General features: G+C 40.4%; 1 protein-coding gene across 1 annotated transcript; it reads right to left on the reverse strand.

Annotated features, from left to right (window-relative positions):
- Positions 1 to 11,170, reverse strand: LOC308110982 (kinesin-like protein KIF3A). Its single transcript, XM_080465641.1, has 17 exons — positions 10,922 to 11,170; positions 9,285 to 9,558; positions 8,960 to 9,104; positions 8,761 to 8,845; positions 8,496 to 8,601; positions 8,063 to 8,202; positions 7,743 to 7,940; positions 6,308 to 6,482; positions 6,114 to 6,212; positions 3,970 to 4,126; positions 3,703 to 3,883; positions 3,400 to 3,510; positions 2,184 to 2,309; positions 1,957 to 2,010; positions 1,783 to 1,851; positions 1,543 to 1,673; positions 1 to 967 (listed from the first exon to the last, which is right to left on the reverse strand). The coding sequence occupies exons 1-17, from the start codon at positions 10,925 to 10,927 to the stop codon at positions 919 to 921; spliced, it is 2,106 nt and encodes a 701-aa protein (XP_080321767.1). The 5' UTR covers positions 10,928 to 11,170; the 3' UTR covers positions 1 to 918.
- Between the last annotated feature and the right edge of the window lie 1,447 nt (positions 11,171 to 12,617).

Below are 12,617 nucleotides of genomic sequence, written 5' to 3' on the forward strand. Positions count from 1 at the left end.
GTGAAATAAAACATGTAAAATAATTTAATAAATAAAATCCAGGGGTTTGGTGGATGTAAACATCTGTCAAACAATATGACACAAAAGAAAAGGCAGTTCTGCTTCTACTACAGAAGATCCTGAAATTAATCTCTACAGAGAACCTTAGACGAGTGCATTGTACTAAGGCATACAGCAAGTGAAGCGTATCTCAGTAAAAGTGTCCGAACACTGAAAAATTAAATGAAACTTGCTTAAAATAGCAAACGGCACTAACATAAAACACTTTCAATTAATATACTTTATGTACACAATGTGGTGCACGCCCAGCTTGTCAAATCCAAGTTGAAGAAAGACAAAAGATTTAGCTCGCTTTGACAGGAGAATAACTTGGTTTTACTCTTAGTTAAGACTTTATTCATCAGAGTGGGCCGTGTCATCATTGTTACACTGCAGGAAAACAGCAGTCAACACTTAGATCTGTGCAGTGTTCATTACAAAACACCTATGCAATAAATACAGTCAGCAAATTGGAGCAGATATGAATATTTCGCAGCTCGTTTGTGGCGAGAACAGTTTGATTGTCGACATCCAGACTGAGCGGCTTCTTCTTTCAGATCAGTTGTGGTCAAATTGTGACAATACTGCTTGTGACATTTGGTTGAAATTGATTTGCTCCTTTACAGCTTGATTAGAATCCAATGAAATGTTTTACGAAACATCAAAAATATTACAACCTCAAAGAGTTCTCCTTTACACACAATACGTCCTCTTGGCTAGAAGATGGTCATGCTTTCACAGGTGCAGCTCCTTCACATTTAAATCTTAGTGGCTATACAGTGTTTATGCAGATCATTTTTTAAATAAGGTTTATTGATTAACCGGACTAACAGATTCTTTGCAGTAACACGAGTGCAATAGTGAAACGACGCGCTGTCATCACTGCAGAAGAGAGTCGATCACAGCATCGGGCTTCGCAGACCTTTTCCTGTGTTGAGAGATGGATTCATGATAAGTTTTATCAAGCACTTTCTGCCTTCTTATTTCGTAGAAGAGGATATCATGATGAAAGCTGAAACTATATATGCACATACTATATATGAGCTGTCCATACAATGCAGCCAATTTTGTTTTTTAAATATAATTTCAATCAAGTAATCAAATAATAACCTGAAGTGAAACAAGACTGGAAATGACAATAAACAGTCTCTCCAGTCTTTATAAGAACTTCCACTCAAGTACCATTAAATTACCACCAAAATCATTGGTCTCCCTCCCGGACTGACATGATAAGCAGCAATAAGAAAAACAAAAATACTGTTGCGATTGCAACCGCCACTGTCAAACAGAGGGCATTGAAGGACGACGTCAAGAAGCTCCAATCAGTAGTGCAACTTCATAAAGTGGAAAATCAAATGAAGAAATTAGAAGTGCGAAGCCTCACTTAATGTTTGCCAGTTTTCCATTGCCACAGACACACAGACACACAGAGATAAAAGAAACTAGAAGGCAGACGGGTATACCAATCTGAGCTTTCACTTATCTGCATGTTAAGTATTTTACCTTCGTCCAGTTTTGGGACGGCCGCTTTTGCTACTTTTGGAGGTTCTGGGCCTCTCCAGTTTCATCAGCGACTGCCGCATGCTCTCCTCTGTGTAGGCGAGGTACACGTGGGACAGGTCCACCTCAAACGGCTGCAGGAGGCAGAGACAAGGAAAAGAACGGTCGACAGTCGACTGTCAGATCATGTCAAGAAAAGCTATTAGACCCTGGTCATTAGATGCGTCATCTTCTGCAGCTCACATCTTTCTCTTTTTTGTCTGGAGCAGGGGTTTGTTTCCTCATGTTGTTGCCAGTGTAAGCCACACATTTCTGGAAGACACAAAGCAGTCGGACATGGATGAGCAGAAAGCACTTTAATGAGTCTGCCGCTTACGTTTGTCTTCATCACACTGCACGACGGCAAAATGAGCTCACCAGCTGCCATTCGCCAATGTCTTCATTCCAGTGCACGTAGTTCTCGATCATCTCCTACGAAGCAAACGTCACAAAGTCAAACTCATGAAATAAGTTGATATGGTGCATCAAAATGCAGGTCTTAAGGCCCGATTGTTCAAGCATGTTCAGGTTTTTCCATCTGATATTTCATGTATTAAATAAAGACTTTGAAACGTCTAATGACTGGATCAGACACGGACACTCACCTGGTACTCCTGGGGGATGAAGCTGTCAATGATGAGCATCTCGAGGCGGAGTTCTCGGCTCAGCTGTCGGATGTTCTCCAGGAGGCCCTCAATCTCTCTATGATGCTCTTGCTGTAAATCTGCCACCTAACGCAAGTGAGCACAAACAATCTGGATCTATCACCATCCTTCCCTCAATCAACCCAAACTCACTGCATAGAAAATAATCACTTTTAAAAGGCTCCAAAAAGAAATATGACGTCTGGTGCTAAATCCAGGTCATAAAGTTTGGAAAAAAAAAAAAAAAAAAAAAAAAGTGATTGAAAAATGTACAAGACATATGGTGATTGAATTTTTTTTTTATTTGAAAATGAAATTTTAAGGTTTAATTTTGATTTAAAAACAGAAAGAGTATTTAGAACAAAAAGTGTGAAAGGTTTTTGATAATGTAATTATTTTATAATATAATTTAGTTTCAGCTCTTCTTTTGATAAATATATCAAAAATATATCTTTTTTATTTAAGGGGTTATTTTTCAGTTGCAGGATTAATGTTTTCATATTAGGACCTTATTTTTTTCACATTCAAATCAAGTTTTCAGGTTTTACTTTTTTTTTTTTTTTAATGACCTTCAAAAAGTTTTTTATTTTTATTTTTTCACTTTCAGATTGGATTTTTTCAAGTTTCGAACTTTTGGCTCTGTTCTGGTAGCTTTTCCACCTGTAAATAAGTGAAAACGTTGGGTTGTTTGTGTATAATTGTGATGCAATATCGAGTTCCCAGTGGTTAGGCACATCTCTACGGGAGGGGGTCTCAGAAACAAGGTGATTCGCAGACATGTGACAGCTGGTGCGTGGGATCGATGGTGGCTCGTTGATCATGCTGCCGGGTTGATGAAACGCCGGCTACATTTGCTAAACTTTGTTGTTAACGAGCCATTCAGAGGCCTTAAAATGCTTTGGAAGGCAGGGAGGAGCAGGCGGAGCAATGATAGCTGGAGTGAAAGCAGCGAGGCAGGAGATCTGGGCGAGGAAATAATGTCTGTAAACTTCTGAGAAGCTCAGCAAAGTTGCACCGCCTATGCCACGTCATCAGAAATGTTAACAGCTGGGTATACTGAAGAATGAAATTCATGATTTGATCGGCAAAATTTCCAAACATAAGCCCTTTAAAATGTTGTGTTCTAACGAGGGTTGTGTTATATATGGACCAATATGAGAAGGGCCCTTTCTTGTACCTCTGACTTGGCGGCCATCAGCATCGTCCAGACTTTCTTCAGCTTCTTGGTTTTTCCTTGAGCCTCTTCTTGCAGACTCGTGTATTTCTCTTCTACATCCAGACGTTCTTGCTGTTTTTGAAAATGGGGGAAAAAAAAAAATTAATGATGCAGAATTACATTCTTTAGCAAGATTGACATCTGAAGATTTCAGTTTTTAAATGTCAGAATTTCAATATTGGGTGACTTGGCGTAAATGGCTGAGTAACTTCTGCTGTGCAGTGAGCTTCGTGAAATACTGTGTGTACTGCTGTATCTCTTCACCTCTTTCTCCTCCAGCTCCTTCCGGAGCTGCTCTGCTCTCCTGCGGCGCTCCTCCAGCTCATTATTGGACTCCTGCAGGAGCTTCTCTTGCTCCTCAGCTTTGGCCAATAGATCCACGCCGCCCACAATCACCTTCTTCTCCAAGGTGGACAATTTGTCCAGCAAGAGGTGATGCTCCTGCCTGACGGGTCACACGTGAAGTTATCGCCCTGGATTCTAACACACATCGATGGAAGTTCACCGGAAATTTAATCGTCAAGGACTCACTGGGCTTTCAGAAGGTCTTTCTCCCGCTTCTCCAACTCGGCTCTCGCCTTGTTTCTTTCCTCCTCCTCCATGTCCAGCTTGGCCTCTAAAGCCTTTCGTTCTTCTTCAATCTTCGCCTGCATCTCCGCCATTTTGTCTGGGGAGACCTTCTTCCGCCCTGAGCAGAGAAAAACACAGGACAGGTTGTTTTGAATCAATCAAGCCTACCAAGCACTTGATGCTGAATGGTTATCAAATTTAACAGTAGTTGGTGTTGTATTAGTGTTATTTAACTGATGTGGTTTTATTTTGTAAATCTGTAGATGTAGATTGTTTGAATGCACCTATGAAATGAAAAAAGAATCATTTCCTTTCATGAAACAAGACTACAAATGTTACCCGAGGAGCCATCCGACACAGGGTTTAAGAGAAAACATCATTATGCAGAAACTCACTTGTAGGCTTTGTTAGCAGCACGAGCACAAGCGACCTTTACACATATTTATGTTAATCGAGACCTGATGAACATTTCAAAAGAACTTTAACACGGCCAATTACTCCAACCGCACAAGCCTCTTAAGATGACTGAAATTTCTAAAACGGGAAGAAAAAAAAAAAAAAGGTATACATTTGCTGAAATGAGCTGTTAAAGCCGTGAGTGGTTGACATGCTGTTTCAGCTGTAATCTACAATATCTCTGCTTCACAAGGACGCCGGGGTCACGGTTGCAAGTCTTTCCCCAGTTATCTCTCGTCCCACACATCAAGTCAACTGATGACTTTTTTCTTCACGATAAAGGTGCGTAAAGATTCAGAGTACATAGAAAAGAAAACAATTTCAAATAGACGGTTATGGGCGGTACTGCCATTCTGATTGTTTGGGGGATTCAGGATGATATGTATTATATTCTCAGCGGTTTTAAACCTGATTTCAGTGGTTTCACCCTTAATTTCAGAATTTAGACAAGTTTGACATTTTATTCTGTTTTAACCTTGAGGGCTCTTTTTCAAAACAGTTTGACTACTCATGGTAGTCTATACAACGATATACAAAGGTAGGTAACCCAGTCAGTGAGCGAATACTAGACAGTGAGTGGAAGGACATAGGTGAGACATCAAAGTGTCAGGAAATCCCCCAAACGAAACCACTTGCAAGCTCATTGTCTGATGACGACGGTGTTTGGTTTTAGTGCAGTCGGCCACAATTGCCAGCTTTCATTCATGAGAACTATATCCAATGTATACATAGAAAGTCTACACTACACAAGAAGATTGGTACTACAGGCAGTCGCATCCTGTTTACTATATACTCTTTTAGAATTGGTATTCCAAACAAGCTATCTTTTAAAATAAAAGACTTTGTAGCAAACTCCAATTTTTTTATTTTTTTTAACTTATATTCTTAATATAAAGAATATTTTGGGGTTCCATGTGTGGAAAGTAATTATCAATAAGTAATAACTTAACGGCCGATATGTTGCTTTGTGGAAATCTTTCTCCAAGTCACTATTTTGTGATTCGACCTCAACTTGTACCGAGGAGGTGGATGAGAAGAGGAAACGTCAAACCCCAACAGGGGGCCTGCAGTGAGGAATGAGTAATAAGATGCAAGAGATAAGGCTTCTCTCACAGCCTTGCACTGGTAGTTTGAAGGGAGAAAAAAAAATATACAGGCTGCTTATGTTCTTATAATACATAAGGAAGCTTTATATGTATATGTGACTAGTGGAAACGACGCACTATAAAACTGGAAAAAATTCAAATCAAAGCAGAAGCTGTTTGGAAAATAGAGCAAAGGTCAACAGGAAAATCCCTGTCTGCAATGAAAATAATGTGATGACGGAGTTTTGCTGACTCCATGGTAACATCACACTCTCCAACAACAGTACAAAGGTCGAAGGTGAATATAGCAGGGGAACTAATAGCTGAATAGTGTAATGTTCATGAAAGTCTGGCAACAGAGACCAGCTGAACAACTCGAGCTTGAAAATATATTAGAGTGACTGGATGCTGAGTGATATTAAAATTGAGAAGCTGATAAGAGATTTCTTTCTACATGATGTAGAAGCACTCCATACCAAAAGCCACAAACCCCCACATGCATCAGCGCATTTTCAGTCGCACTGCACCGCTCTCAAAGATTAAACATTCGTCACAAAATCTTGCCTCTTCTTCTCCTCCGGCCTTCTCTCGCCTCCCCTCCTTCTTCATCGCCTTCATCCATCTCCTCAGAGCCGCTGCCCTCAGAGCCTGATATCTCTTCACCTACAATGAGATGAAACAATTTACAAAACCAGGCACACAAAGTACAAAGAAAGTACAACCACAGATTTCTTTTACTTTAAAATCTGGCTTATTACCTTCTTCCAATTTTTTCTTCAACTCTTCAATCTCCTTCTGAAACTGGCGCAGCAGAGCATCCTTTGGATCTTCATTGATCCTGGCTTTGTTTTTGATGTTTTTAGCCCGATTGGCATAGCGCAGGGTACTGATGGTCTCATCGTAGTTGTAATCTGCAGGCCCGATATTTGCACACTGGTGGGAGAGAAATTTGTGATTTTGAATTGTTGAAAAACTGTAATGACATTACTATTACTATTACTATTATTATTATTAAACCAAAAATGCTGAAATTGGTCAAGCTGAGATTTTTCTACCAGCCAGTTTTGGTTAGCTTGAAAAGAGGACTTTAAAGACAGACAAATGTTAAAATTAGGGATGATACTCGGCATGGGTACTCGTACTCATAAAACTGCCACCGATACCGCTTTACGGCAGCGCGCTTTACGGCACGGTGAGGAGCGGACAGCGCTATTTTGTCGGCCGCCTTTTTGGAAAATTGACCGTCGAAATGACGGTTTGAGGCTCCTGCTTGCAACAGTGGACTGAAATGGAATTGTTTCTCACAGAGGTCGACTAGAGAAGGTGCACAAGTTTACCTTTCAAGAAAGGACTGGATGAGAACCAGCAAGCTTCCTAAATGTTCCACATGTGGCGAGCTAAATCAGACCTGCCAGGTCATCTAGTCCACCTCAGCCATTTGTAATGTGTAAAAACTACAAATTATACATTAACTGCACTTTTATAATATGTGACTGCTATTAATAATTAGTGTTCACTGAAAGTAGGTTACTTAACATAACACTGAGACCCACAACTAAACAGCAGATGGCAGCAATGCTTCTTTCAACGCTGCGTAGAAGTTTGCCATTTCAACACATCAGCGTGAAAGACATAACTAGGATGGAAAGTGTATGAAAACATGCATTCCTCTGGAATCTGAGGATATAAAGTGGCCCAGCATGGGACACGCTTGTGCTGAAATTAGTCTGGAGAGAAACATTGTAGGAGGTACGATTTTCAGGAAATTAAAAAATAAATAAATAAAAGTTTGCTGGTAATCTTTTCCTAGATTTTCTTCTTTTCTGTAAATAATCAGAGAACTTAAAGGAGTTCAAAATGAACTCTGATCGAATTGCCCCGTCAGGGATTAGAACAATGGAAATAATGACAAGAAAATGCTGATGCAGTAGGTGTCTATAAACTAAACACCATTGAACTTTGGGATTAACTGACATCTGCAGGAATTTGATGAGTAATCAACTGTTGATAATTATAAAGTGATGTAAAATCATGTGGGCAAATTATAGTATTGATCAAGCGAACAAAAACACTTGGTGAAAATACTCTAGCAGATATTGTTCGTTTAGTTTTGAAAGGATTTTTATTTTTTATTTTATTTTTTTTTTTTTTAAATGTAGCAGTGGTTCACATGTTTCAACATGACAGCTTTACCATCATGGTCTTCGAGTTTCCTCCCAGTGAATCCTGCAGCAGACGGGTCAGTTTCGAGTTCCTGTAGGGAACATGCGTACTTTTGCCGTCCACAAGGGCCGATATTACATTACCCAACGTGGAAAGAGAGAGATTGATCTTTGTGGCTTCCTTTAAACGCTGGCCGGTGGCTCCGGTCTTACCCTGACGCTCTGAACCCTGCAGACCGAAAGTGGATAATTGATTAGAAATGGCCCAGATGAGTTGTGGAATGAAACATATCATGATCAGTATCATCTCGTATTCACAGAAATAGTTCCAATTATAGACTTGACACATACCGCCAGATCAACCAGATGCAGTTTTCCCATGCGCACATGCTGGTTTCCATCAACGCCCTTCTCACTGCACTCGATGGTGATGGTGAAGATGGCATGAGAACGGGAGCTGTGCTCATTCATGTTTGTGGCACCAACGGATCCTAAATATGACAAAATCGCATTTGAACAGGGCACATAGCAATGATGACAGTTATTTAAATTCTTTTCTGGATTAAACTGCAGAAAAAAAAATCGTATGTTTGCAATTTTTCAAACTGTAACAGTAAGTTATAGATTTATTGTAAATAGATCCGTCTACTTCTTGGAATAAAGAAGTTCATTTCAGAGTAACGTATGCTGTTCCATAGAGATCAATGTCATGATATAGTTCAATCAGTTTTTTGATCTTATGTGTGTCTATTTTTGTCTTGGTGCAGTCACTTGTGTATCTTACGGTTTTTGTTGCCCATCGTCATAACCCGGTCCATGTCATCAGCATTGTTCACAACATAACTAGACAGGTCTTTGATGTACACGCCCACATCTGGTCTTTCCTTCACCTGTTATCGGAGAGAAAAAGAAAAAAAACGTTTCTTTTCTTTTCTTAATGCGCTTTCATTTCCAGAGAATACCAACTTCATATTTAGGTTTCACATTTGGAAAAAACAGCAATGTTGAATATGATGTCCCGAGAGTTTTGGCATCAAATATCTTCTTACCTCCAGCCTCTGCATTTGGTCCTTTCCCAATAAGTCTCGCACTTCCTCATTGTAAATCTCCAGGTAGGAAACTCGAACTAGAAATCTAAGGGAGAAAAACGTGTTTTACAAAGTGAGATTAATATAGTGAGAGATATATATATATATTGGTTGATTTCAGATCTAGTAGCAGCTCACGTGCAAGTGACCGCTGCCTTACCTGGTGTCACCCTCTGCCTTGGCTATGTGACCAAAGACATGAGCAAAGGAGTTTGGGATAATCCCTCTGAGTTCTGGTACTGTTCTCACACCCTCCATGGTGAATGTTTTTCCTGTGCCAGTTTGCCCGTAGGCAAAAATGGTCCCTGAATTGGACAGAAGAGAGAAAAAAAAAAAAAAAAAAAGACCCATCAGTGGCTTTAATGGAAACACAGGGTTGCTTTGCAAAAGTGCATATTACAGGTGCTTGAGTGTTCATGTTGATAAAACTCATGTTATTGTAATGGTTTCTAGACAGATGAAGGGCAAAGTTGTATGAACCGTACCATTGTAGCCCTCCAACACTGAATCAATGATGGGGCGGGCTGTGAGATTGTAGACATCCAGCTGGTTGCTGTCTGGACCAAATACTGTGTCAAAAGTGAAGGTCTTAGGAGGCTCCTGGGGGGTCTCCAACTTGTTGACTGTTATGGTGCCACGGACCTCATCCACTGATACGGCCTGTCTGTGGCACATCGTCTTCTCTTTCTGGTTGATAGGGCGACATCTCACCACAACCATGACGTTATCACTGACCTCTGGCTTATCAGGCTTATTACTCTGAAAATAGGAAAGATAATAACAGTTATGTCGGTTCTTAGAATTAGCACTGAGATAGAATTTCAGTTTAACATGATGTGGTAATTTGCGAGGGTGTCCTGCGGATGCACTAGTCACCCACTTTCTGAACACCCTAAATCGGATATTAGAAGATTTTTAAACAATAAATGGCAGCCGAGCTGTCAGACGGCAGGTTTGGCATTTCCAGTAGGGAGTGCAGGTTTGAAAACAAATGGATCTCAGATCAGTGATTTCATAATGATTCATTAAAAAAAAAAAAAAAAAAAAAGGACCACCAACTGGATTCATGACTACAGCTACTGACACAGGGCAATTATAAAAGCTCATTGTACCAGCGGTTCATGTAAGGCGAGTTATCCAGATCACACCAACACTTTCTTTTTAAAAGTCAGAATCTAATTCATGGATATGGTGGAATTACATACAGCATAGATAATACATATTTAAGCCTAAAAACAATTAATTAACAACAACTATTCAAAGGTTTTTGTTCAGTGACGGGGATAGAATATGAAATCCCCACTTCAAAATTCACAATGAAAAGTTTTCATATTTGAATTCAAGCTCGGAACTTAAGGAATTAACTGATAATAGAGTTAAAGCAACACTCAAACATAAATACAATATGAGCAAAGATATGATTGTAATGACACGAACGAAGGATAATCATAACTGGGTATTTACAGGCACTATGGAAAAGGTGAAGCGTTTAATACAGAATACAACACTATTCTTATGGATGACTTTTTAGTTTTTCCGTCACACTGGTCTGAATATTTACATCAAATGGCTTCAATTGATTTGATTGTTTTATGTTTTGTTTTTTTGTTAAATGCCCTGGAGATGGTTAGTGTAGCAGTACTTTACTGTGCTGAATAATTCAATGCATTTTGAATTGAATCATGAATTAACTGAATCATCAATGCAATTAAAGTAACTCCCCCAGTAACTGCCCACTGCCAACATCAACATATGAGTAGATCTGTCCCAGTGTTTCCCGTAAATAACAGCTGATTCTCACTGCGGCTGTTTATCCAACGTGGTGATTGTTATTACAACGGACGGCGAGCTAACAAGAGGAAGATATTCCTGCTGACTTTGCTCGCCCGGCGAGCACTGGCTCCACTGACATCGGCGATCTTTTAACCAGGCCAACTTGTCTGTGGAATCCGGCTAAATACCCCGCCTTGGGAACGGATTTAAGCCCCCCCCCCCCCCCTTCCTCCGATTACGAGCAAAACGGCGAGCTAACGAAGCTAACTGGTTAGCATCACATCAGTGGAGGAAAGGAGGAACCCGACCTACAAACAAAACAAAAATTCTCAAAGGCGTGGCGACTTACCGGCATGGTGACAGCGCTGAAAGGCGGTTACAGAAGGCGTGTGGTAACCGTGCAGTGGGTCGGGGCTTCGTTCATTTGACTACAACTTATCACTTATGAGTGGAAATAAATTAGCGGCGCTATGAGCCCTTCATTAAAGGCTCACAGCGGACAGCTGGCTGTCAGGGCGCTGATGCTTGCTGATCCGCGCGTGCGCAGTAGCGACCCCGTGAGGACGGCTTCTTCTTCTCCTTCGTCGCGTTCTTCTTCTTCTTCGTTGCGTATTAACGGTGGTTGGCAATCATTAAATGGACCATTACCGCCTTCTATTGTTCAGGGGTGTGACCAGAGCGTAATAACTACATCCTATTTATTAACCCCGTTTGTACGAGGAATGTGATCAGAGGCTTTGGACAGTGGACAACACTATCACATTGTAAACTGGTGAACTCCTTCCTTTCTCAATTCAGCTTCCAGAACTACCCTTTCTTCATTATACCTCGGACAATGAAATAAAACATGGACAAATGTCTCTTCACTACAACATTGTTCACATAACCCTGTCTCGTGTTTCCCTATTAAATGTAGTGGACTCTTTAAATGTGTGTAACCCAACATAATTCTATTACAGACTGTTTGTTCTTTCCTAGACTTTCCTAATTTAGGAACTGGTGATTGTACAGTGTTCATTATATTAAATAAAAACCTTCCTCGCATTTTGGCTTTTCATCTGCCCTGGCACTCTTCCATGATCTTAATCCATATTAGAGATTTCCCCTCGTTTTTCCCAAGCAGCAGTTTAACAACAATATTTCTTCTTACCAAAGTTTGTTTAGCCAACTTATCTGCTGCCTCATTCCCCATCAGACCCGCATGTCCTGGTACTCACAAAAAGGTAATATGCACATGTTGAACAAGTCCTGAATATAATAACAGTACTTCAAACAGAATATCTTGTCTTGAGGAGTTAAAAGACTTCATGCGTTGAAGGACTGATACAGAGTCTGAGCATATCAGAACATCAATTTGTTGAGTTTCAACTACCCACTGTAAAGCTCTTAAAATAGCCAGCAATTCCACTGTATAAACAGATAAATAGTCTGTAGCTCTGGATCCCTCTGAATGCCCTCTATCTGGAACAACAACAGCAAAACCTGAGGACTGCCTGTCTGGATCTTTAGATCCATCCGTATAGATTTTTATACATTCAGAATATAATGCCTCAACACGTGCTAAAAACGCTGCCAACAGATCAACTTTTCCTTTTTCCTTAATTTTAAGCTCCAGCAAGTACAAATCTATACACGGTACCTTTATTGTCCACAAAGGTATTTCTGGCCAAATAACAGATGGACTAAACCTTATTTGACTATAAATCACATACTCAGCGCTGTAACTTTCCGAATCTGATAACACGCCCCTCGTCCTCCCAACAAGGTTGCAGCACAGCTCTTGTAAGATGTTGCTCATCATGACCTTTAAGGTTCGGCCAATAGTTGGATATAAGCTGCTTCCTTCTCAGATCTAGAGGCATTTCTCTGGACAAAACCTACAGGCCTACAATAGGGGTAGAGTTAACAGCTCCAACACACAACCTTAACGCCTGTGCTTGCACTCGCTCAAGTCTCATCAATTGAGTTTTTGAAGCCGAGTCAAAACCAATACACCCATAATCCAGACTGGCTTGACTGTGCTGAATGCATCGTTTTGTTCATGG

The sequence above is a fragment of the Lipophrys pholis genome (genome assembly GCF_963383615.2).
Source record: "Lipophrys pholis genome assembly, chromosome: 6".
Classification (NCBI taxonomy): Eukaryota; Metazoa; Chordata; class Actinopteri; order Blenniiformes; family Blenniidae; genus Lipophrys; species Lipophrys pholis.

Coding starts and splice junctions, on each gene's coding strand:
- LOC308110982 (XM_080465641.1), bottom strand. Junction 2,310..3,399: donor TGATGGCCGCCAAGTCAGAG/GTACAAGAAAGG, acceptor CACTTGCGTTAG/GTGGCAGATTTACAGCAAGA. Junction 1,674..1,782: donor CAGACAAAAAAGAGAAAGAT/GTGAGCTGCAGA, acceptor TGCCTCCTGCAG/CCGTTTGAGGTGGACCTGTC.